A 22,570-nucleotide genomic window follows, 5' to 3' on the forward strand; every position below is an offset into this window, starting at 1 on the left:
TTCATCAAATCATCTTTAGAATAAATTTTGAAACTTTTCATTTACAAGCTAATTATAAGCAAGAATAGAGTCTAGGTGGGTTCAGGTCAAATTAAACATAATTGAATCAACAGTATTTTCACAATATATAAAACATAACATTTACAAATATGTAGGAGGTGCATACTTGGACAAAGAATCTTGTGATACCATAAAATTAATGCATTTATTGTGGCATAAACTTTGGTGAGCCACAAGGTCAGTTGAGAAATACTGTGCCAGGTAGGAGGCACCAAAAACATAATAACTGAAATCTCATCTTCAGTCAACAGATTATCTTGTACACAAGGTCTCCAACTTGGATTACTTCAGTTTTATCAACTCCATATAGCCATCCAAAAGGGGGATCATTCTTAAAGGTATGTTGTTCAGAAGGATCACACTTGCGGTAACTGAAAACAAGGAAGGCAGAAAGATGTGCCATTAATGGGGGGGGGGGGGGTTGCCACCAAGTCACAACTCACCATGGTGACCCCATGGGGTTCTGAAGTCAAGAGTCATTCAGAGATGGTTTGCTATTGCCTGCCTCTGCATCATGACCCTGGTATTCCTTGGTGGTCTCCTATCCAAACACTAACCAGGGCCAACCAAAATATAATTAAGCTAAAATAAATTTACACATAAAAACAGACATTTATTTATTTCTATTTATATCCCGCCCTCCCCACCAAAGCAGGCTCAGCATGGCAGTACATGGACAGTGAATGCACATTCTTGTTCCAATTGAGAGGGCATAATCTAGGTCACTCCTGTGTTACAATGGCAAAATAATTTTTTGGACTGTTATTTCTCTAAATCTAAAAAGATTGTCAGGATTTATATTAAAGCGCACAACATAAGGACACGTCACACAACAGCTACATATGTATCAGTTTAGCTTTTTGCTATTAAACCAGAGCGTGGTAAGTGCTTAGTGAAAAGATGATACTTTCTTTCCCTTAAAATGTGAGACTCAGTCAATCACAGTTCAATTGGCAGTATAGCTAAGGACTCCAATAGGATGGATCATGAGGAACAAAAATGAAAGAAACATATAACAAATACTTCCATGCTTGTCTTGGAAGAGAATCAATGAACAAAAAACCCTTTCAGAACTTCCATGCAGATGCACTTTAAAAAGCACACATCCCTTTTAAACTGTAAGATCTTGTATAATGGAGAATATATATATATATATATATATTTAAAAATTCTAATTGCTGCTGTTGAATATAAGTTAAAGGGAGTGGCAAGAGGGAAACCAGTCCAGAAAACCTTAGAAGTGTACAGGAATGAGTTAATTTGTTAAGAGGAAACTCGTCCATGGAAGAGTCTCTTTATACCTTAGTTCAGTGTTTCCCAAAGTGGGCGATATTGCCCCCTGGGGGGTGCTGGAATGATCCAGGGGGGTGATAGTAGTCTTGGGTGCAATTGGGGGGCGGTGAATAAAAATAAGGGGGCGGTGGAAGCATAAAGGGAGAAGGGGAGGGGAGGGGAGAGGAGAGGAGAGGAGAGGAGAGGAGATATTGTAATTTTAAACTATTAATTTAAATGTTGTTTTTATGTAATTGTATTTTAATTGCTAATTGCTTTGAATTTTATTGTTGTATCATGGTACAATGTACTATGTCATGTAAGCCGCCCTGAGCCTGCTTCGGCAGGGAGGGCGGGATATAAATTAAAATGTATTATTATTATTATTTAAAAGGAACCCTCTCTTTTTGTTAATTGGAATTTTTCTCTAAATTAGAAATTCTGGACCCCTCCCAGAAACCTGATGTTTTGTCACCTCCCACTCTCTTCTCTTCTCTTCTCTTCTCTCCTCTCCTCTCCTCTCCTCTCCTCTCCTCTCCTCTCCTCTCCTCTCCTCTCCTCTCCTCTCCTCTCCTCTCCTCTCCTCTCCTCTCCCCTATTAGACCACATCCCCTAATAGTAGCATATCAGGCTGCACCATCTGAGATAATCAAGTGCAAACTGAACTGTGACGGTAACTTTTCCAGGCCCTGCAGCAATTCTGGCCAGCCAGCCAGGCCCCAGGGAGGCTGTTGCACAGTACATCTGGGCCCTGTGATCCCTGCCTGGCCCTAGGGAGGCTGCTGCAAAGTACAGCTGGCCCCATTTGATATCCAGGAAAACATCCCTGTACTGATTTCCAAGCCATGCACCCCTAAAATGTGATATTGTAATGTAACCCTAGGAACAATATTAATATGATACAGCAATGCCCCTTTGAATTGGAATGGTCTTTCTTGCACATAAGGGAGACAAATCCAATTCCTTCTTTGCCCAAGGCAGGCTGGAATGTGGTTCTGGTTCACAAGCCCGACAAACATGATGGCCAGCTGAAAGGTTAAGAAGCATCCATCTTTCTGCTCCTGGGAATGAAGAATTCCAGGCCCAGAGAGGGACAAATGGTGAGCAGAGCTGTAAAAACGCCTTCACTCTTTTGGCAACCTTTTAAATCCTGTTATCAAAGCATAAAGAAATGAAAGTTACCAGGTACCCTGCAACACAAATAAATGGCTTGTGTGTATATATATATATATGTTCTGTTATTCTTCAGGGCAAGACAGCAGAAACACAAAGGTCGGTAAATGGACTTCCGGTCCTGGAACGCAGTGACTCAGATACAGGACCTCAGTCGGATTTAATTTCAGTCTACTCAGCCTGAGCCACCCCGTCACAGTATGCAGTGCTGCGGACATCTTCCGGGGTGGAGTCAGACTGGCCGCCCATCAACAGATAGAGCTGGGTGTCATCCACATACTGGTGACAGCCCAGCCCATACCTCTGGGCAACCTGGGCGAGGTGCTGCATGTAGATGTTAAATAACATTGGAGAAAGAACCTCTCCCTGCGGCACACCACATATAAGTGGGTGTTGTCGAGATAGTTCATCTCCTAGTGCCACCCTCTGTCCCTGACCCTGGAGGAAGGAGGAAAGCCAGTTCAAGGCCAACCCCTGGATCCCAGCGTCGGTGAGGCGACAGGTCAGTAGCTGATGGTCGACCATGTCGAACGTCACCGACAGGTGCAACAGCACCAGCACTGCCCAGCGACCTCTGTCCAGGTGCCTCTGGAGGTTTTTTAAAAAATGGTCAATGTGAACCACCTAAAGCAGCTTTCAGTGAAGAGTGCAGATTACAAATATTTTCAAATAAATGTTAAAAAGTAATAAGCAGCAAAAGAATGTATAGGTGCAGTTATGATAATGTAAATAAGGGATACCAGCCTCCAAGTAGAACCTCAATATCCCCCAGAATGACAGCTCATCTCCAAACTACAGAGATTGGTTCCCTTGGAGAAAATGGATGCTTATTGCACTGAGGTTCCTCTCCTCCCCAGGTTCCATCCCCAAATGTTTCCCAACTTGGATCTGGCACCCATCCTCTGCCTGTGGCAACCCTACTTCAATGTGCATTAGTTGTTTCCTTTATGACATTGCAAAAAACATCCGTAATTTATTTTGGAATATGCTTTTTAAATTGTTCTTAACCATCCTTCCTTTTTTTCAATCACACTTTCGCCCAGTTGCAGAACCCTCTCCTCAACATTATCAGAAAATTCTTAGTTTTTCCCTTTTGCTTCTTTTTGCCCAACTCACTTCCATAGGCCAAATATTACCCAGCAACCTGAACACTGCAGTTAAGGATGGAGTGTCTTCTCAGTTGTGAATCTCCAGCACTGATAACTCTGTTGTCTGGCATATTTAGTTCCTTCCTATAGTCTATGATAATCATTTTCCCGACCTGTTTTTTTCTGTTATAGGAGTTTCATTTTTTTTTTCAATTTTAAATAAATTTATTAATATTAATATTACAATAACAATCCAACACATATAACTATTACAATATCTATAACTTTAGCCATCCCATTATGATTACAATATTATGTAGAGAGACTTAATAGAATACAAAGTCTATATATTTTTCTGGCAGTTGACATGAAACATTTTGTTGTTCTTGTACAAACTTAAAGAAATGATACCATTTTTCCACAAACGTGTTATTGTCTTTTCCGCTTTCTAAAACTTCTGATTGCCGAATTGTGTTTGCTATCTTATCCATTGCTATTATGTCCCAGACCTTCAGGAACCATTGTCTTTTTGTAGGCATTACCTTTGACTTCCAGTGATGCGCTATTAAAATTTTAGCTGCTAATATAAGGAGAGACGTCAAGTCTGCTTTATGTCTTGGCATCTCTTCCCTTCTCCATAAATTTAATAGAATTGATTCTGGGGAGAAAGGAATCTTGTGATTAATAATTAATTCAATAGTTGGTATGATTTTACTCCAAAAACTTAAAACTGTTGGACATTCCCACCAACAGTGAATAAAGGAGCCTACCAAATCACATCCTTTCCAACAATTGGGATCTTTTAGTTTCTTGGCATGGAAAATCTGCTGAGGTGTCAGGTACCAACGTGAATAGATTTTGAAATTTTGTAATCTTAGATTTAATAATGGAGTATGAAATAAATTTGATTGCCAAAGATTCGTCCAAGTTTCAATAGATATTTGTGTGCCGCAGTCTTTGTTCCAGGCTTTAATGAAAGGGCTTTCTCTGTTACTGATGGGGTTAATAAGGATTTTGTAAATTATCACAGTCTTTCCTTTTATTGTAGTAGTAGAGTTTATTAGTGCTTCTTCAAAGGCACTCAGTGGTCTGTTAATTTGTGATTAAATATTAGGACTATGCAGTAAGTGGTGGACCTGATTATATTGCAACCAATTAGCTTTAAGTTGGAATTTCCTTGTTAAGTTTTTACTCATTCTCATACTATTATTAATAATAAGATGTTTAAATCTATATACGCCTTTTCCCCTCCAGTTTTGGAAACTCGATTTATCTTTTGCAGGTGGAAACCAATCTTGGCCTAAAAAAACAGTCGCCGGGGATGGATTTGGAGCTACCATAGATCTATATCTATCCCAGATATTTAAAGTTAATTTTTAAAAAGGGTTAAGGAGAATATTTGGACTACGAAATTTAGGTGTATTCCATATAGTTTCATGAATTAAGTCTGGGTCCAGAAAAGATTGTTCTATCTGAATCCAATCTTTTTCATGTGAGGGTGTAGAGAATGATATATTTTAATTGGGCTGCTAGATAATATTTTTCCAAATCAGGTAGGGCCAAACCTCCTTGGGCTAGGGGTTTAATTAGTACCGAATAAGCTATTCTATGTTTTTTACCATCCCAAATATAATTTAATAATAATGATTTCCAATTTTTAAAAAACTCGGCTTTAATTGTAATTGGAAGATTTTGAAATAAAAATATAAATTTTGGTAAAATAAAAACTCTGATTTGTTCAATTTTTCATTAGAGTTTCATTTCTAAACAGAATACACCTAGGGCCCTCATAGTTAGTGAACCGTATCACTCAGTAAACTCCTCTGCACTAGTTATGATCTTCAGGCAGCCTTCTCAAGGTCCTCTCCCTTAACACTGTCTTTACAGTTACAGACCGTTTTTGCACACGGCTAACCTCGCAGTCACCATCATGTTCCCTCTGCAGCGTCCGGTCGGATTTCGCACCATCTGCGCCCGCATTACAGGAAGTGCTGCGGCTTTTGGGTAGCAAACGTAAACCACTAAAACCCAGTTTACGTTTGCTATGCAGAAGCTGCGGCACTTCCTGTAACTCTGGCACAGATGGTGGGAAATACGACCGGACGCTGCGGAGGGAACAGGATTGTAACTGCAAGGCAAGCTGTGTACAAAAATGGTAGTGAGCTCACAGGCTTTTTCCATGGTGGGCTCAGTCCTTTGGAATGACCTACTGGAGTGACTGCAAAGGTTGCCTTTACTTGCCACATTTAGGAAGGAATGTAAGGCAGTCTTATTCCCAAGAGCACTTGGTGCAGTGGGAGTCCAGGAGTGTTGGGGGCATGAGGGGCACTGTCAGGTGATATTATGCATCTCTATGAATAGCCAGATTTTTGGCAGTTCTTATTTATTTTATTCAATTTATATCCCACCCTCCCTGCAAAAGCAGGCTCACTGGATGGATGTCACTTCTGGATTTTCCTCATTGGTGAGATCATTACTACCCAGTTTTTTCACATCATTTTTCTTCCACAAATCTTAGGAGTGGCAGTGGGAAACAATAGCTGGGGGCAAATCCTGATTCCAGGTGAACATATGAAGCTGCCTTCTACTGAATCAGACCCTTGGTCCATCAAAGTCAGTCTTGTCTTCTCAGACTGGCAGCGGCTCTCCAGGGTCTCAAGCTGAGGTTTTTCACACCCATTTGCCTGGACCCTTTTTTGGAGATGCCAGGGATTGAACCTGGGACCTTTTGCTTTCCAAGCAGATGCTCTACCACAGAGCCACCGTCCCTCCCCCATGCAAAATTGGAAAGCCTAATTTGGTTGAGAATTAAACAGGAGTCAAGTTGCACCTTTAAGACCAACTTAGTTTTATTCAGAATGTAAGCTTTCGTGTACTCTAAGCACACTTCATCAGACGAGGAATCCAGTACAGTGAGCAAAGCCACATGTTGAGAATTGTTTCAGCAGATTTGGCTGTGCATATCCTAATCCTGGTTTGCTGGTTTAATTCTGTTTTAAATGTTGGGTGCTTTTAACTTGTGTCTTTTAATCTGTGTTTTAATCTTGATTAGACTGTGTTATCTGTGTCCACAAAACGTGGTTGCTGCATTGCTAGGCACCTAGAGTCTGAGGAGATAATAAATGGATCATAGTCATTCAAAAGATGATCCCACAAAATGTTTACACTGTAGTAGTTTTCTACTTATAGTGAATTATTACGCGTAAAGAACTGCACAAAATTTTAACGCCTCTCATATGTATCTTGAAGTGGTAGAACCCATTCTGCTACCTCATTTCACTGCATGTCTAGACCACATTTAAGGTATTTCCTTATGCCCTCCCCTGCCCAAAGACTCTGCCCTTTCCTTATTTACAAATATTACCAGGACCTGGAAACTTCTTTCTCATTTTCCATCACTAAGAAAACACACCATTTTACTCACCTGGATTCCTTCCCTTTCTCCTAGTCCAAGGTTCTATATAACTGAAGCAAGAATCCATCCAGTGTGTATTTCTGCTGGTATCAGCTCCACAAATTGCTACTGAAACCTCTAACTCCTGGCATGAAAAGCTTCCCTCCCCATCCCCCCCCCCCCCCAAAAAAATTGTTTGGATTACTGCTTGTGTCACAGTATCAGCCTCTGGCAGCATAGATTTCTGATCTATTCACTGTGATGTTGCATGAATTTTACTATCCCTCTTTGATTTATGGCTTTAGGATTGACTGCCCTTAGAACCTCTACCTGAGGAATTTGGATCTCTGCATAGAACCTGCTTGGACCAGTAATTATATACCATCTTAGAAAGCTTGAGAGTCATGGAGTAAAAGGACAGGTCCTCTTGTGGATCAAAAACTGGCTGAGTAATAGGAAGCAGAGAGTGAGTATAAATGGGCAGTCTTCGCAGTGGACGACGGTAAGCAGTGGGGTGACGCAGGGCCCGGTACTGGGTCCCATGCTCTTTAACTTGTTCATAAATGATTTAGAGTTGGGAGTGAGCAGTGAAGTGGCCAAGTTTGCGGATGACACTAAATTGTTCAGGGTGGTGAGAACCAGAGAGGATTGTGAGGAACTCCAAAGGGATCTGTTGAGGCTGGGTGAGTGGGCGTCAACGTGGCAGATGCGGTTCAATGTGGCCAAGTGCCAAGTAATGCACATTGGGGCCAAGAATCCCAGCTACAAATACAAGTTGATGGGGTGTGAACTGGCAGAGACTGACCAAGAGAGAGATCTTGGGGTCATGGTAGATAACTCACTGAAAATGTCAAGACAGTGTGCGTTTGCAATAAAAAAGGCCAACGCCATGCTGGGAATTATTAGGAAGGGAATTGAAAACAAATCAGCCAGTATCATAATGCCCCTGTATAAATCGATGGTGTGGTCTCATTTGGAGTACTGTGTGCAGTTCTGGTCACCGCACCTCAAAAGGGATATTATAGCATTGGAGAAAGTCCAGAAAAGGGCAACTAGAATGATTAAAGGGCTGGAACACTTTCCCTATGAAGAAAGGTTGAAACGCTTGGGACACTTCAGCTTGGAGAAACGTCGACTGTGGGGTGACATGATAGAGGTTTACAAGATAATGCATGGGATGGAGAAAGTAGAGAAAGAAGTACTTTTCTCCCTTTCTCACAATACAAGAACTCGTGGGCATTCGATGAAATTGCTGAGCAGACAGGTTAAAACGGATAAAAGGAAGTACTTCTTCACCCAAAGGGTGATTAACATGTGGAATTCACTGCCACAGGAGGTGGTGGCGGCCACAAGCATAGCCACCTTCAAGAAGGGTTTAGATAAAAATATGGAGCAGAGGTCCATCAGTGGCTATTAGCCACAGTGTGTGTGTGTGTATATATATATATAAATTTTTTGCCACTGTGTGACACAGAGTGTTGGACTGGATGGGCCATTGGCCTGATCTAACATGGCTTCTCTTATGTTCTTATGTTCATCTTCTCTTTTTTTGTAGTCTTGCCCCCCATGCATGTACAACACTTTGCACAGTATATGTGGACATCAGGATAATTTTTATCAAAGTAGATACTCTAGAGTTGAGTGCTAATATTATAGTATGTTGATATTATCACTAAAGTCCAATGGTTTCTTAAGACTAATAACATTCATTCCAGTATGTGTGTTCATAAGGCAGAGCTCACTTAAATGTATGTAAACTGGAATAACTTTTGTTAAAGGTATCACTGGGCCTGTTTAATATTGGTGTTCTTTTGTTCTACTTAATAAAGCTCTTTTTGATTTCACCATACTCCCAGGTTTCACTATGCCCTTTCCACACTGACTCAAAGAGTTGTCAAATGATCCCTTATAGTTACTGTTCATGTGGGTCATCCCCTCAAAGCAGGTGGTAAAATCCTAGCCATGTGGCAGCCGCTCACTCTTGTTATTGTGGTGATAGAGATCAGCAATCCTCAGCAGCAGATTCCCTGTGCTCTTCTGGATTTATGCTTTGGCTCTGCAGCTATCACCATAAATGTATCTGATCACAACTCTATACATACACACTCTTCTATTCCCTGCTTTAACGACCTTTAGTGGTCACTGCTTTAGTTTGTCAGAAGAAATAATCAGTTCACCTCTGCACAGACTCTAACTCAAAATTATACTTTAAGATTATTACCCAGTTTTACAATTTTAGAAGATAACCACAATTTTAGAAGATAACTATTTATGACTCATAGGCCCTGTTCACACAGGGTGTTGAGTCTGTGTTAAACTGACCCAGTTCTGTTCCAAATATCTTTGTTCTGCATATTATCGATCAGACTGCCATACTGCAATTCGAATCACTCTGTGGTGAAACCGTCTTCTGCCATTCAAATGAAAGCACCATGCAGTTCTTTTTTTATTTCCTCCACTATTATGCGCATAAGAGCATAATGTGCATGCGCATGCACACATTATGTGCATATGTGCACGCACATAGGTAAAAAATCTTATGCGGTTATGCGCATATCGCTAAGTAGTAAAAAAAATGGCGACCATAAACCAGATGTCTGAGGCTCCTTTTGCTCTGGGACAGCCTTCAGACATCCAGAAGTTGGTTAATATCGCAGCAGAACTATCCAGACAGAGAAAACTATGAGGTGAAACTGGACAACTCAAAAAACACCGCAAAGGAGCAGGTAACAAAATAATCCAGATTGGAGGAGGCAACAATGATTGACTACCGGGAGGCAGATGTTGCTGCCTGATCAGCCACTTTTAATCCAGTAGGAAACAGCAGCAACAACTGATTAAACTGTACATCTGAACAGGCCCATAGTGAATCTCTATTAGTTGCTTTAATTCAATCACCACATCCAAAGATTGATTTGTATAAAAGTACATTCAAATAATATTGCCTGAAGTAAGTTGCTTAGAACGGTTACAATTCAGTGATTAAAAAAATATATATTCAAATATATCCCCAAAAATACAACTGATCTCTTAACATTAAGAGAAATTTCACTTGTATCTGTTTAAACTGGCCATCTTTTGGGTCAGGGTTTTTTTTGGTCATAACGAAAGTGGATACAACATGAATGGAATGGAAGAAAAATATTAAAGGCAAGTTGTTGTTTTTCAGTCTGATCGACTCCAAATCCAGTTGTATCTAACCATCTGTGAACTTCATGGTCAGGTACTTTTCCCATTTCCCCTCCTATTGCAGTCCCTTGAGCCCCTGATACATTGTTCTGGTGGGTCAGACATTCCTCAGAAACAGCAGTGGGACAAAGTAGGGCTCTGCAGTGAGAGAGAACAACTGCAGGAAATCACTGTGCCCTCTTCCAAAGACTTAGGTGCTATTAAGTCTTTGAACTCTGTAGTTGGATAAATGCCATTATATGAACTGGCATCAATTAAACTTATTTCCAAGTTGAACAAAGTTTGAGTCCAGCAGCACCTTTAAGACCAACAAAGTTATAACCAGAATAAAACTCTGTTGGTCTTAAAGGCATCACTGGACTCAAACTTTGTTTTAATACTTCAGAGCAATACAGCTAACCACCTGAATTTATTCCCAAGGAATTTTTCAGTGATGTGACTCAGTTTTTAAGCCTCCCAGTAGACTTCCATTAATCCACTTACAATGAGTTTAAAAGTTGAATTCTGAAAAGGTACAGAGCTAATTATGTATGCACAACATACAAAAGGATCTGCTTATTACTGTAACAACTTTCTCCTTCAAACTCAAGCCTTTTAAAGAAAGTTCTGTGTGCACCAATATTTCATAAAAGTATTACATTAATTTTTCTAACTGGAATACAAAAAATATGCATTACATAAAAAAGAGCGCTAAATCTTTTTTCCCCGCAAAAAGGCACTTAAAGGTACAAAAGAAGAGTTTCCATTTGGGTTGCTTCTGTATTACCCGATTATCTTGTACACTGGGTCTCCAACCTGAAGTGTTCCTGTTTTAGCAATTCCAAAGTACCACCCAAAGAGTGGGTGTGATTTATATATATGCTGCTCAGATGGATCACATTGGCGGTAGCTGCAGACAAGATAAGATCAGAATAAATCATCTACAAAGAGAGCTAAGTGCTGTTGTGAAAAGTGGAATGAAATACAAGAGGCGTTGAATCCAGAGCAAGGACTGTGCAAGGTCCATGCAAGATTCTCTGATATTTTCAGCCTGCCCTGCCCCAACACATCAGTTTCCGATCCTGGGAAAGTTTCTTCTGATCTATGTGGAATCTTCATGGAACCACAAGTCAGAAGGCTTCAGTAGAGACAGGGAGAAATCACTCCTTTATTCCTCTTCTGTCAGCAGAGAAAATCATGCAAGATGGATAAATTTCACTCTCTCCTCTCCCCACAGCTTCTCAGCCCGCACAGTTATTGAGAGCCAGTGTGGCATAGTAGTTAAGAGTGCTACACTAATATCTGGGAGACCCTGGTTCAAATCCCCACTTGTGCCATGAATTCTCAATGGGTGATCCTGGGCCAGTTACACTCTCTTAGCTTAACCTATCTCAAAGGGTTGCTATGAGGATAAAATGGAAGACAGGAGAATTATGTAAGCTGCTTGGTTCCCCACTGGAGAAAAAGGCAGAGTACAAAGAATTAATTACTCCCCACAAACCTCCAGTGCCTTCCACAGCTAGACCACAGGATCCAACCCAGAATTCCTAAATATGAAGTCCCAGATGGTTCCTAAGTTGGCAGACTCAGAGTACCCCTCATAGAAACAGTGCATCTTCTTAGGATATTATTACCTAGTGAAAGTTATTCTATCCCAGGCAAATTATCTGCAATTTCTCCTTATGAGGAATGAGTCATTGCAAAAGATGACTTTAACAGTAACTTGATGACACTATCTTCTGTCATATTAAACACCAGCAATATGCAAAAGGATCACAGCATCCTGAAATAGCCATGCACATGGCCAAAAACCAAAATTATCTCAATTCTGAAGTCTGTGTGCCTTTTGCATCCTCCCTCCAGTGCTCCACTCCTGCCCCACTGAAGCTTATAAGGAAAGATAGCACTCAATATGTTTGCATTGACTAATAGAAGACTCTTCTTTGCGAAAAATCAAAGCCGCTGCCATATTAAAGCACCTATACTTGAAAATAAGTTGAATTCAAATCTATGGGACAATAAAGTAAAGCACTGCAGTGAGAGAGAGGAGAAAAAATTTGACTGCCCATCCTAATTAGCAGCTAAGGAACCAAATCAAGTGACCAGGATGCCAAACCTCCACACCAACATATGTACAGCTTTGTATGCTAGCTAGAAAAGCAGTTACTATGTTCCCACCCACAGTCTAAAAATGTTGGTACATGCTTCTAAAAAGTAAGTAAACTGTAACAACTGATCTTCCCATAGAAAATGAAGAGAAGTACTAAAAATACTTCACCTTTTCAGGGTGTCAAGAGGCTCTTTCCTGTCCATTATCCCGGTATCTGGATCAACAGTTGTAAAAATACACCTACAGTGACAAAGCAGTGTGAGAAAAAAGAAGTCTCATGCTTCTGCTTTCAAATACTATCCAAAATGCTTACCGTGGGCAGGCCATTACGCCTTTCATTTCTACATTTCCAATCACTATCTCATCCCAAGTATCCTAAAGAAATACAAAATTCATAACATCAGTTCATTTATACTGTGTTTCATCTCAGACTAGCACTGAGCATATTCATATTCACTGAAGTAATACAGCAGAGAGTTTATCTCTATTTCAAGTGCTCTTAAAGATGTTAGAACAAAAAACAGGTGTAAGAACATTAGTTTTAAAATGGCTGTAAAATTAAGGCATTACTGTTAGAAAAGTACTATTAGTAAAGAGATTTTCAGATTTGGAGAAACAGATCAGTATGAGTTGCTATATCATGTAGATTCCAAGACACAAAAGAGAATGCAATTGTGAAACTGATCTCCCTTCCCTCACATCCTCATGTGTCCCCTTCAAAAGTTGTTCCTGAGGGTTGAGGGACTGTTCAATCTGGCACAGGAATTGCAACTAAAAGGGAAATAAGCTGAATTCTCACTTCCCCTCTTTCAGAATAGTTTGCTCACGGGGAAGTGATTTCTGCAAATGACTTTTATTTATTTTTTTACAGTCCCATGCACGCAACCCAATTGGCTCAAGTGTCTCTTATCCTCTGGATCAACTTTTGTAGGAAGGGAAGAAAGCCATGATAGAAACCTGTTCTGTTCATTACTACCTATTTAAAAAGCAAATAAAGAAGGTGCAACTCAACTAGGCTGGTAATTATACCTGCATCAGGAACATCTTCAAATAATCCCTGTTGCATATATGAGGCCTGGCACTGCACTACTGCAAGACTTCACTACTTCAAGACAAATACTGAAGACTGAAATTAGCTTTTTTCCTAGCGATGTAGTTTTCAAAAGCCTTGATGTGTAGCACCCAAGTAATTTACTTATTTGACTTGAATTAACTTTTGATTAAATAAAGTCTTGATTTAATTGACTGGAAACCACTGAATTTTCAAGGTTTAAAAATTAATCCAGCTTCAGACCTTTACCCTGAGTAATAAAAGGTTTAAGCTTCTGTTGAACAGGATTCTTTCTATATTCCTTACGGTAATTCTGGTTTAGGAGTATCCCCATCACATCATCCTCTACCCCCTCTGGCTTCAGTTTCACATTCTGTGGCAATCTCCCCCAACCTTGGTTTTATAGAATCTTTTTGAAGGATCACAGTCAAAGGGCCTTGGTTGCTGCATGCACTGGAAGGTCCATATGTTTTCAGGTCTTGGCCACAGCAATTCCATTTGCCTTTACTGAGTCACTGTAATGACCATCCCCTGTCCCCAGAGAGCTTGTTCATTACCCATATTGCTGTGGCATTATAATGTTGCCATGATCTATTGCCACAATGTACTTCTTCCCAATTGCCTAATTTTTCCCCTTTAAGAATCTCTAGCCTTTTTAGTTGCAGAATTATAAGGTTGCACATTTCTCCTTGCAACTCCACAACCAAAATGGCTAGAGGCACTTTTTAAAAAATATATGCAAGCCAGGAACTAGTTGCACATTGTTAAAAAAAGAAACTAGCACATTGTGGCAACACATTATTATAACACTGTATCACTATCACCATTACAGACATTTTTAAAGCCCTCTTGCAGTGGGAAGGCAAGGAGGAATGACAGTCACAGAGGGATGAGGCAAGGAGAGCATAGCAAAAATTTCCATGTGGCTGTTCTACTGCCACTTCAAGGGCCTCAACTTTTACAGCAACAAGAAGAGCTACATGGAGAACTGTAACCATGGGGAAGCAGCCCAGGTTAATACATGAATTCATTAGCGACTTTTCTTCTCGTATTAAAATTCCTGTAAAATTGACCTTTTTTAAAAGTTGAAATTATCAGAAGAATATTTCAAAGAAAAGGTATATGTGACTCAGGATGGAATTCCTTCAGCTGTGCATCCAATTTTATCTGAAAGTGCATCCCTTCCCATTGTCACTTCACTGAAAATTCAAGCATTTATTCCCTCAAGAGGTTCTGTAAATGGTTGGTTAATATTTATCTATAAACATGTTGCTTCCATTAAATATTAACACAAAGTGCAAGGTGCAAGTTTATAATTATTACCTCCTCATGAGGACCACAGCCAGTGACCACAATATTTGGCCTGAAGTTACGTATTTGAACTTTCTTCTCCAGCCGGGAATTTAGCTCTTCCACAGAGGCTTCAGAGAGTACCATAACTGGACTACAGTCAGGGTAGGCAATCTACGGGAAATATTTAAAAAGGAAACACTATCCCATCAAAACTTGGCACAGCAAACTTCTCACCCACAAACTGAATGCCGCTCTCAAAGCATTTGTATGCAGCTTCTGGTTGTCCTAAGGCACATTAACAAAAATGTAATAAAATATGTGACCCAACAGGTCACACAATGAAAAGGAAAATTTCTGGAAAGGTCAGAAATAATAATATTCTACCATATTGTGTTGCATTTCTCTCTTAAGTTTTGTATACAATGTCCTAGCCAACAGTTACTTGGAGAAACTATTACAAAGGGTGAACTGCAAGATGCTCAGTTTATATGACAAAGTTCCTGTCCAGGAAAATGGCTCCCAAGAATGTACAGTTACCTGTGCCAAAAAAGGTAGTAACTTGCAGCACCTACCAAGCATCCCTCACCACAAAAGCCATTCAACATGTGCCAGTAAACTTCTATCTACTTTGAAATGAATGCCAAGAAAGAATGACAACTGTAAAATGGTGCTGGGAGAAAAAACAAAAGAGGTGGTTTACAATGAGGGACCCACCAGATACCTAACCAAGGTAAAGCAGAACCTTCTTGCATCAGAAGTCATAGCCCATAATACAATAGAAGAAAAAATGGTTCCAACCTTGAAAGTATTCTGGAACTACCAATTCTGGTTAGTTTCCAATGTCTGGTGCAGTGTAGCCAGTTTGGTGTAGTGTTAAGTGTGCAGATTCTTATCTGGGAGAACCGGGTTTGATTCCCCACTCCTCCACTTGCACCTGCTGGATTGGCCTTGGGTCAGCCATAGCTCTTGTAGGAGTTGTCCTTGAAAGGGCAGCTGCTGCAAGAGCTCCTTCAGCCCCACCTACCTCACAGGGTGTTTGTTGTTGGGGGAGGGGGGGAAGGTAAAGGAGATTGTGACCGCTCTGAGACTCTGAGATTCAGAGTATAGGGCGGGATATAAATGCAATATCATCATCATCGTCATCATTTAACTAGTTAGATGCTTGCAAAAATCTTCTACATTTCACAACACTTATTTATATTCTTCTTGCAGGTGTCTAGAAAACTTACAATCAACTCTATGCAGAGTTACTCCAGTCTTAATCCCATTGATTTTACTTATTACACTGGGAGTGATTCCTCACCAGCATTTGCTTCACCACCGCTCTTCTCCCTGCACCAACTCAAGCAATGGATTCCCCACTAGCTGCTCCGCAGGCGCCTCTTACATTGCGGCTTCTTCCTATTATCGTTGCAGCAACAGGTTTTTTGGAGTTCCAGTTGCCAGGACGGGAATTGAAAGTAGCCCCAAAGCAAGAGGCACAGTGGAGTGATTGGTGGGGAACTGATGGCTTGTGCCAATTCAAGGAAAAGTGCAGGGGCAGAGCAAATGCTGGTGAGGAATCACTCTGGGTTTAGACTAGAAAAATAGGGTTGCACTGTAAGACACATAAGAACTAATGCAAATATGTTACCTTACCTTATCACTGGGTCGAAAAGGCTCCATAAGATCTTTTGCATTCCTTGGAACCATGTTTAGTTCAAAATGAACAAGGCGATATGGATGCGAATTCAGAAAGGCCGTGATCCACCGAGCTGCCTCTTCACCACAGTCTCTTCCTTGGATGTCAAAGCCAAACACCCTGAATGATTGTGAGGGATATCAGTATACTCTCTGCTATCTAGGACATAACAATGCTCAGCTAATAATTTAGACTACGTTTACTCATTTTCTGAACAGCAAAAATTTGTTCTTTATTTAAAAACTTGCTCTTATTTATATGATAAACCCATTAACAGGATAATAGGATCATAGCATAAACAGTGACTAAGCAAGAATGAGCCAAGGACTACACAGGGGATGTGTAAATTTGGTTCTGTTGGAGATGGGAACGTGTGAGCTTCCACATTTCTCTACCCATATCCAGTGCCATTTCCCTTCATGCCTGACATTCTCTTCCTCCGGCACAGGCAGGCTTTTTGCCATTTAAAAAATATTAGTAGTATATTGCTATAGCATCTGAACACTATAGCAATATGCTTACTTTAAAAAAAAAGTAAACTATTTTTTCTTAAACTGGCAAAAAGCCCACTCAGCTGCAGAACACAAGGGGAAAGCACTGAGCAAATCCATGTGCAAAGACTCCACTCCCACTTAATTGCATTTACAGCAAAAATCAGAGAAAAATGGGGGATCATTCCAGAGTAGAAGCAATCAACCTTTAAAGAGACACATTGCATGATCAGGTCTTCCAATGGGAAGACATTAATCCCACCTCAGCACCACTACTCATCTCTAACATGCCACTGGGGAGCGGTAGAGCATGCAGTTGGTCCCAAGTTCAATCACTGGCATCTCCAGTTAAAAGGACCTGTCAGCAACTGATGTGAAAGACCTCCACCTGGGAACCTGGAGAGCCACTGCCAGTCTGAGTAGACAGTACTGACTTTTATGGACCAAGGGTCTGATTCATTATGAGGCAGTTTCATGTGTGTCCACTGCCAGTCACTTTAACAAGTAAAGAATTCATCAAGAGATCGAACTGTAGATCCTTCTTCACATAACTTATAGTACAGACCAAACAGACGAGAGTTTCAGAGATACTACAGTGTAGTTTAGTAGGTTCAAAGATATTACTAAAACTCTATAAGTACTACTCTTTATTTATTATTTATTTATTACATTACATTTCTATCCTGCTGTGACAGTAATGAACGGGTTAACAAGAAAACTAAGGACGCATAGAGCCTGCATCAGATGATCTGAGGGTGGGGGCCAGTGTGCTCAGAACTCTCAGAGGTGATTGACAGCTAACGGCTGAGGGCAGTTAGTGACAGAGTCGGAGGGAGACTGCTGAAGAGAGCAGTTGGTCTGAGAAGGAGCTGAGACAGGAGCTGAGGAGAGTCTTCGAGAGAAGCAAAGCTCACTGTTCACTCTATTTAGACAGCCAAGGGGCTGTGTGTGACTAGAGAAGAGTCACAGTAAAAGACCTGAGAGGTCACAGACACAGAGACACTTCTCTTAAGAGCTAAAGAGATGGTTGAGGGAAAGATGTGGGTCTAGAAGTTTGAAGGGCTGGGAGAAGAGACACCAGTCGACTTAAGGGACTTGGCACATTATACCCAAGAGGCCAACCCAGAATAGTGTTGGAGAGTGAAAGCTGTATGATCTGTGAAACCTGAGAGGCCTAAGTGAACTAGATATTATAAAGCCTGAACTACGAAGAAACTGTTAACTGCTTGAGATACAATATAGCCCATGTATATATTCCCCATTCCCCAGTTGAAGACGGTGTGTGTACGTTAATAAATTTCTGTGGTTTACTTTAAAGTTCTCTGGTGCCAGTATATTGGGAAAGCTATCAAAGCTGCTGTGGTCCCCTACCTACAAACTGAGTTTATATCCATCTGAAAGCAAAACAAACCCCCCGAAGAGACTAGTATTGAGAAATCCATATTACACCCACCCCTCAAGTTCCATAGCCGTGAGGTAAAATTCAAGAGGAAGAACTGAGGCTGAAGAGGGGCTGGGATAGCCATAAGCCGCATATAGAAGCGATCCAGTGAGACCGCGAGGCGCACTGTTATACCTGCCCTCTCCACAAGCAGACTCAGGGTGGCTACCAACATTCATTCCATAAGTTAAAACCAATAAAACACATTTACAGTTTTAAATTTTTTAAAAACCATTGCATGGTGCTGTATCGCTACAGTATACAATACAAGTGAGTTCTTCTTTCCAGACGGTGATGACTGAGTACTCTATATGATGTAAGGTGGCAGCTCTTTCCTGGTTAGATATCAAGGGCCTGTCGAAACAATTCAGTCTTGCAGGCCCTGTGGAAAGTGGAGAGATCCCGCAGGGCCCATATGGCCTCCAGGAGAGCATTCCACAATTCTGGTGCTGCCACAGAGAAGGCCCTAGCTAGCGTTGAATGTAACCTAGCCTCCTTTGGTCCAGGGATGGACAACAGATTTTTTGCCCCTGAACGCAGTGCTCCCTGGGGAATATGTGGAGAAAGGCAGTCCCGCAGATAAACAGGTCCCTGACCATAAAGGGCTTTAAAGGTCAATACCAACACCTTGAAGCGGACTCGGAACACAATAGGTAGCCAGTGCAGCTCTTTCAGCACTGGCTGAATGTGCTCCCATCGAGGGAGCCTCATTAACAGATGCGCCGCAGCGTTCTGCACTAGTTGTAGTTTCTGAGTCAGCATCAAGGGTAGCCACATGTAGAGAGCATTACAGTGGTCTATTCTTGAGGTGACTGTAGCATGGATCACCATTGCTAAGTCACCGTGCTCCAGGAAAGGGGCCAACTGCCTCGCCTGCTGAAGATGAAAAAAGGGCGGATTTAATAGTGGCTGCTACCTGGGCCTCCACTGTAAGAGAGTACTCAAGGAGCACGCCCAAGCTCTTGACCTTAGGGGCCGGTATTAGTGACACCCCGTCAAGAGCCAGCAGAAGGATCTCCCCCCCTGGACCACCATGGCTCAGGTAGAGAACCTCCGTCTTCATCGGATTCAGCTTCAGAGGAACTTAAAATTTGCAAATAAATAAAAACAAATAAGCCTTTTTTATTAGGACTGCCTAAAAAAAATCACTAAATAGCAAACAAGTTTTGCTGTTCTCTAAGGACTCTTCACTAGTAGGAGACAGCAGAAGAAAAATGTGGTAGTCACTGCTAACAAAAAAAGGAGATTAACTTCATTGAAAATGTAAGAACATATTTTAAATGCTTTCAAAGATGATTTAGTGACATAACTTCAACAGATACTATTTGAGGCTAAGGAATTTTGCAGTTTGATTATGAAAAATGAACAAGAGGCTGACAGGAAGAAATATCTTTGTTACCTGCAATTTTGCACTGGATTTTTTTGTGATAACTCAGCAGGAATATGAAGATCTTTCATTTCTGGAGCACTCAAAGTTAGATATCCATTTTCACAAGTGAGAGAAATTAACACCAGCCGAGGTTCTTCCCGAGCAGTCACTTTATGCCCATCTTCCTTTATTACAAGCCAATGCCTGAAGTTCAAAACACATCAAAATAGAGTAAGCCTTATGGAAAAGCAACTAAACTTTGCATAGCTCAACTTCTAAAGTGGTCAGCTGTTTAAGACTGACAGTGAACAATTAGGGTGTTAATCAATGCTGTTTTTTTAATATGACATTTGTATTCCAGCCTTAATCAAGTTCAGAGTTGTGCAGATAAGAGTTCCTACCTAAGTAAATAGTTAAATTTAGACTTCATGGAACTATATCTAGTACTTTCAGACCATTCTCATGAATAATCTCTATAACTATGTATTCTGCTGAGGGGGCTTTTTCTATACAAGTGCAGTATGTCTCTCTGTGCCAGCAGTCAGTAAATTCTTGTAATCCTGCCCATTAATACATGATTTCTGTCACTGATTACCACCAGCACATAAAACTCCTGATCTTATCAGCATAGTCTGGTAACAGCCATGAGGTCACTTGTGGCTATAGTGCTTGTTCCCAGAAATGGACACTGACTGAGGAAGGCACATGAAACAACCTTGTACCAAGTCAGGCTATTGCTCTATCAAGATTAGTATCGCACAATTTGACTGACAGTAGCTCTCACATCACTGCTTCCTGACCCTTTTAACAGAAGATGCAGGGATTTAACCTGGGTCCTTCTATATGTACAGCAGATGCTTTACCACTTAAACACAGTCCTTCCCTGCTTTTTAAAAGAAGTGGGAGGTAGGTTTGTCTGTTTTTGATTCATCTTTGCAGCACAACTCCTGTTTAACTGAAGTAATCAATAGGTAATAAGATGAATGCTATGAAAGTTTTACCTGCTGATTTCTACCTAAAACAGTAGTAGTACAGGAAGATGTTCTTTGCTAGCTAAATGTATGTTAGATCACAATGTTATAAGGAACCAGTGGGAGAGCTTGTTAAATAAAGTTGGGAAAGCTGTTTCAGGGTCACAATGCACAGCATCAAGAGGTGCATCAGAGATTGGGGGGAGGTGTGTGTGTGTGTAAACACACTCTTCTAAATCTATTAAAGTCAACAGAGCTGTAAAAAACCCCCTAAGATTTAAAAGTTTACCAGCTAAAGTATGTGTTTTATGTGTAAGAATACCTGCAGCTGAACTTTCTTCTTTCATGTGGGAGGCTCACAAATGAAAATGCACTGAAAGCAGATTAAGGAAAACCTGATACTTTTAAAAGAAAGGTTTCCCCCACCTCCCCAGCATTATGTTAATTCCATCTCTTCCTTTCCAAAATGACCAAGACAGCTGTAATTTATTAACACAGAAATCCCATTGAGTTCAATCAGATTTACTCCGAAGAAATGCTGTACCCACCAGGACCACAAGTTAGAACCCACAGCAGTCCCAAAGACCTCTGATTATGCCAGAGAAAACAATTTTTGGATATCCCTCACACACAAAAATCACAATCTTGTAACCAACTGAGAACATTTAAGTAATTAACCTGATAAAGAATCAATGAGAGAAACCCCCTTATATTTTCGCATCTATCCATTACCAGGGAGCAGAGAAATGGCACCTCCCAGTAACACATCCCACAAGAAACTATGCAGGTTTCGTCGCAGGTGAGTTCAAGAGGCCTCTTTCCCAAGTTGGGAGGAGGGTTTGAGCAAAGTCTAACCCAACAACCCTACATGTTTGTATCTGGAAAGTATTGTAAATAAACTCTAGTGGTCTTACCAGCAAATAATCATCTAATAGGGCTGACTGATTTACAAACCCTTGTTTGGGAGTAAAGTAATCGGATTCATTTTCGACTACAGGGGCACATAGTCGAGCTTCAGGTGGTGCCAAGGGTGCATATGAACATATGAAGCTGCCTTATACTGAATCAGACACTTGGTCCATCAAAGTCAGTATTGTGTTCTCAGACTGGCAGCAGCTCTCCAGGGTCTCAAGCTGAGGTTTTTCACACCTATTTGCCTGGACCCTTTTTTGGAGATGCCAGGGATTGAACCTGGGACCTTCTGCTTCCCAAGCAGATGCTCTACCACTGAGCCACCGTCCTTGCCCATAAACACTCTAGAAACAGGATCGATACATATTAAGGGCGGAGGGGAGACCAAATTGCAGTTCCAGGGTGGGAGTTTGCAGAGAGACACGGCAAATCTCTCGTTTTCCCCACTACCTGTCGCGCATGTCTCCGCAGCCGAGACCCAGTTGAGACACTTCGGCCTGCTTCACGGCCACTCCACGGCAGGACTTGACCGGATAAACGAAGAGCCCCGACACCGTCCCCACCCGCACCAGGCCTCGACGAGCCCGCCGTCGACGAGCCCGCCAGGCCGTGGCCACCCCTAGCGCAGCGACTAAGGCCAGGGCGGAGGCGAGGAACCAGCCGGGCCGGGCCTTGGGCAGGGCGAGGAGGCCGGAGTCACCCATAACGACTGCAGCTCCAGCAAGAGCGAGCCTGCAAAAGGCGCGTCGGGCGGAAGGGGGGCGTTATCAGAGAAGCAGGCAGGCGGCTCCCTGGTGGGGATGGGCTTTCTTGCTGCACTCTTTCATTGCTGGGCAAGGTGGAATGTTGCACCCCCTGCCGTCGGCAGAGGGCGATTTTGAGAGGATTTCGTACGTAAGGCATGGCTCAAACTGGACCAGATTCAGGAATGTGGGACAGTAACTTTTATTTAATTCCAATTCAGAAGCCAAAACGGCGTGAACGAGCTTTCGAGAATCCTGTTAACTCTTCAGGCTGGCTGTTCAGTACTAAAAGGAGGAGGTAATATAAAACCCCGAAAGATTGCAGCTCCATATATGGGGGAAAAGTAATCCCC

At 41.5% G+C, this 22,570-nt stretch overlaps 2 protein-coding genes across 5 annotated transcripts in view; one reads left to right on the plus strand and one right to left on the minus strand.

The window, feature by feature from the left end:
* LOC132576966 (mitochondrial amidoxime reducing component 2-like) lies at positions 1-22,184 on the minus strand. Of its 2 annotated transcripts, none has more exons than XM_060246303.1 (7): positions 21,925-22,184; positions 19,622-19,795; positions 16,248-16,410; positions 14,640-14,780; positions 12,579-12,640; positions 12,434-12,505; positions 1-431 (listed from the first exon to the last, which is right to left on the minus strand). In XM_060246303.1, the coding sequence occupies exons 1-7, from the start codon at positions 22,176-22,178 to the stop codon at positions 305-307; spliced, it is 993 nt and encodes a 330-aa protein (XP_060102286.1). In that variant the 5' UTR covers positions 22,179-22,184; the 3' UTR covers positions 1-304. The 2 variants fall into 2 exon arrangements, with proteins under 2 accessions (XP_060102286.1, XP_060102295.1); XM_060246312.1 differs by lacking the exon at positions 1-431 and adding an exon at positions 9,772-11,065 and having other exon boundaries at positions 21,925-22,178.
* Positions 20,350-22,570, plus strand: part of PFN3 (profilin 3) — an 8,360-nt gene continuing 6,139 nt past the window's right edge. The window contains exon 1 of one of the 3 annotated variants that reach the window (XR_009555785.1): positions 20,350-20,497. The gene's annotated coding sequence lies outside the window, so the exon portion shown is untranslated. Of the gene's footprint in view, positions 20,498-21,989; positions 22,516-22,570 lie in introns of those variants that run through there. The other 2 variants (XM_060246326.1, XR_009555784.1) reach the window with 2 other exon arrangements.

This window comes from Heteronotia binoei, chromosome 1 (assembly GCF_032191835.1).
Source record: "Heteronotia binoei isolate CCM8104 ecotype False Entrance Well chromosome 1, APGP_CSIRO_Hbin_v1, whole genome shotgun sequence".
NCBI classification, from domain to species: domain Eukaryota; kingdom Metazoa; phylum Chordata; class Lepidosauria; order Squamata; family Gekkonidae; genus Heteronotia; species Heteronotia binoei.

What these genes read in the sequence shown, in the direction of transcription:
- LOC132576966 (XM_060246303.1), bottom strand. Translation starts at nt 22,178, where the DNA reads ATGGGTGACTCCGGCCTCCTCGCCCTGCCCAAGGCCCGGCCCGGCTGG. An exon ending in GCTGTGGTCCTCATGAGGAG is followed by an intron (nt 12,641 to 14,639) that starts GTAATAATTATA and finishes GTATTTCTTTAG; the next exon opens with GATACTTGGGATGAGATAGT. An exon ending in CCTCTTGACACCCTGAAAAG is followed by an intron (nt 432 to 12,433) that starts GTGAAGTATTTT and finishes CCTTGTTTTCAG; the next exon opens with TTACCGCAAGTGTGATCCTT.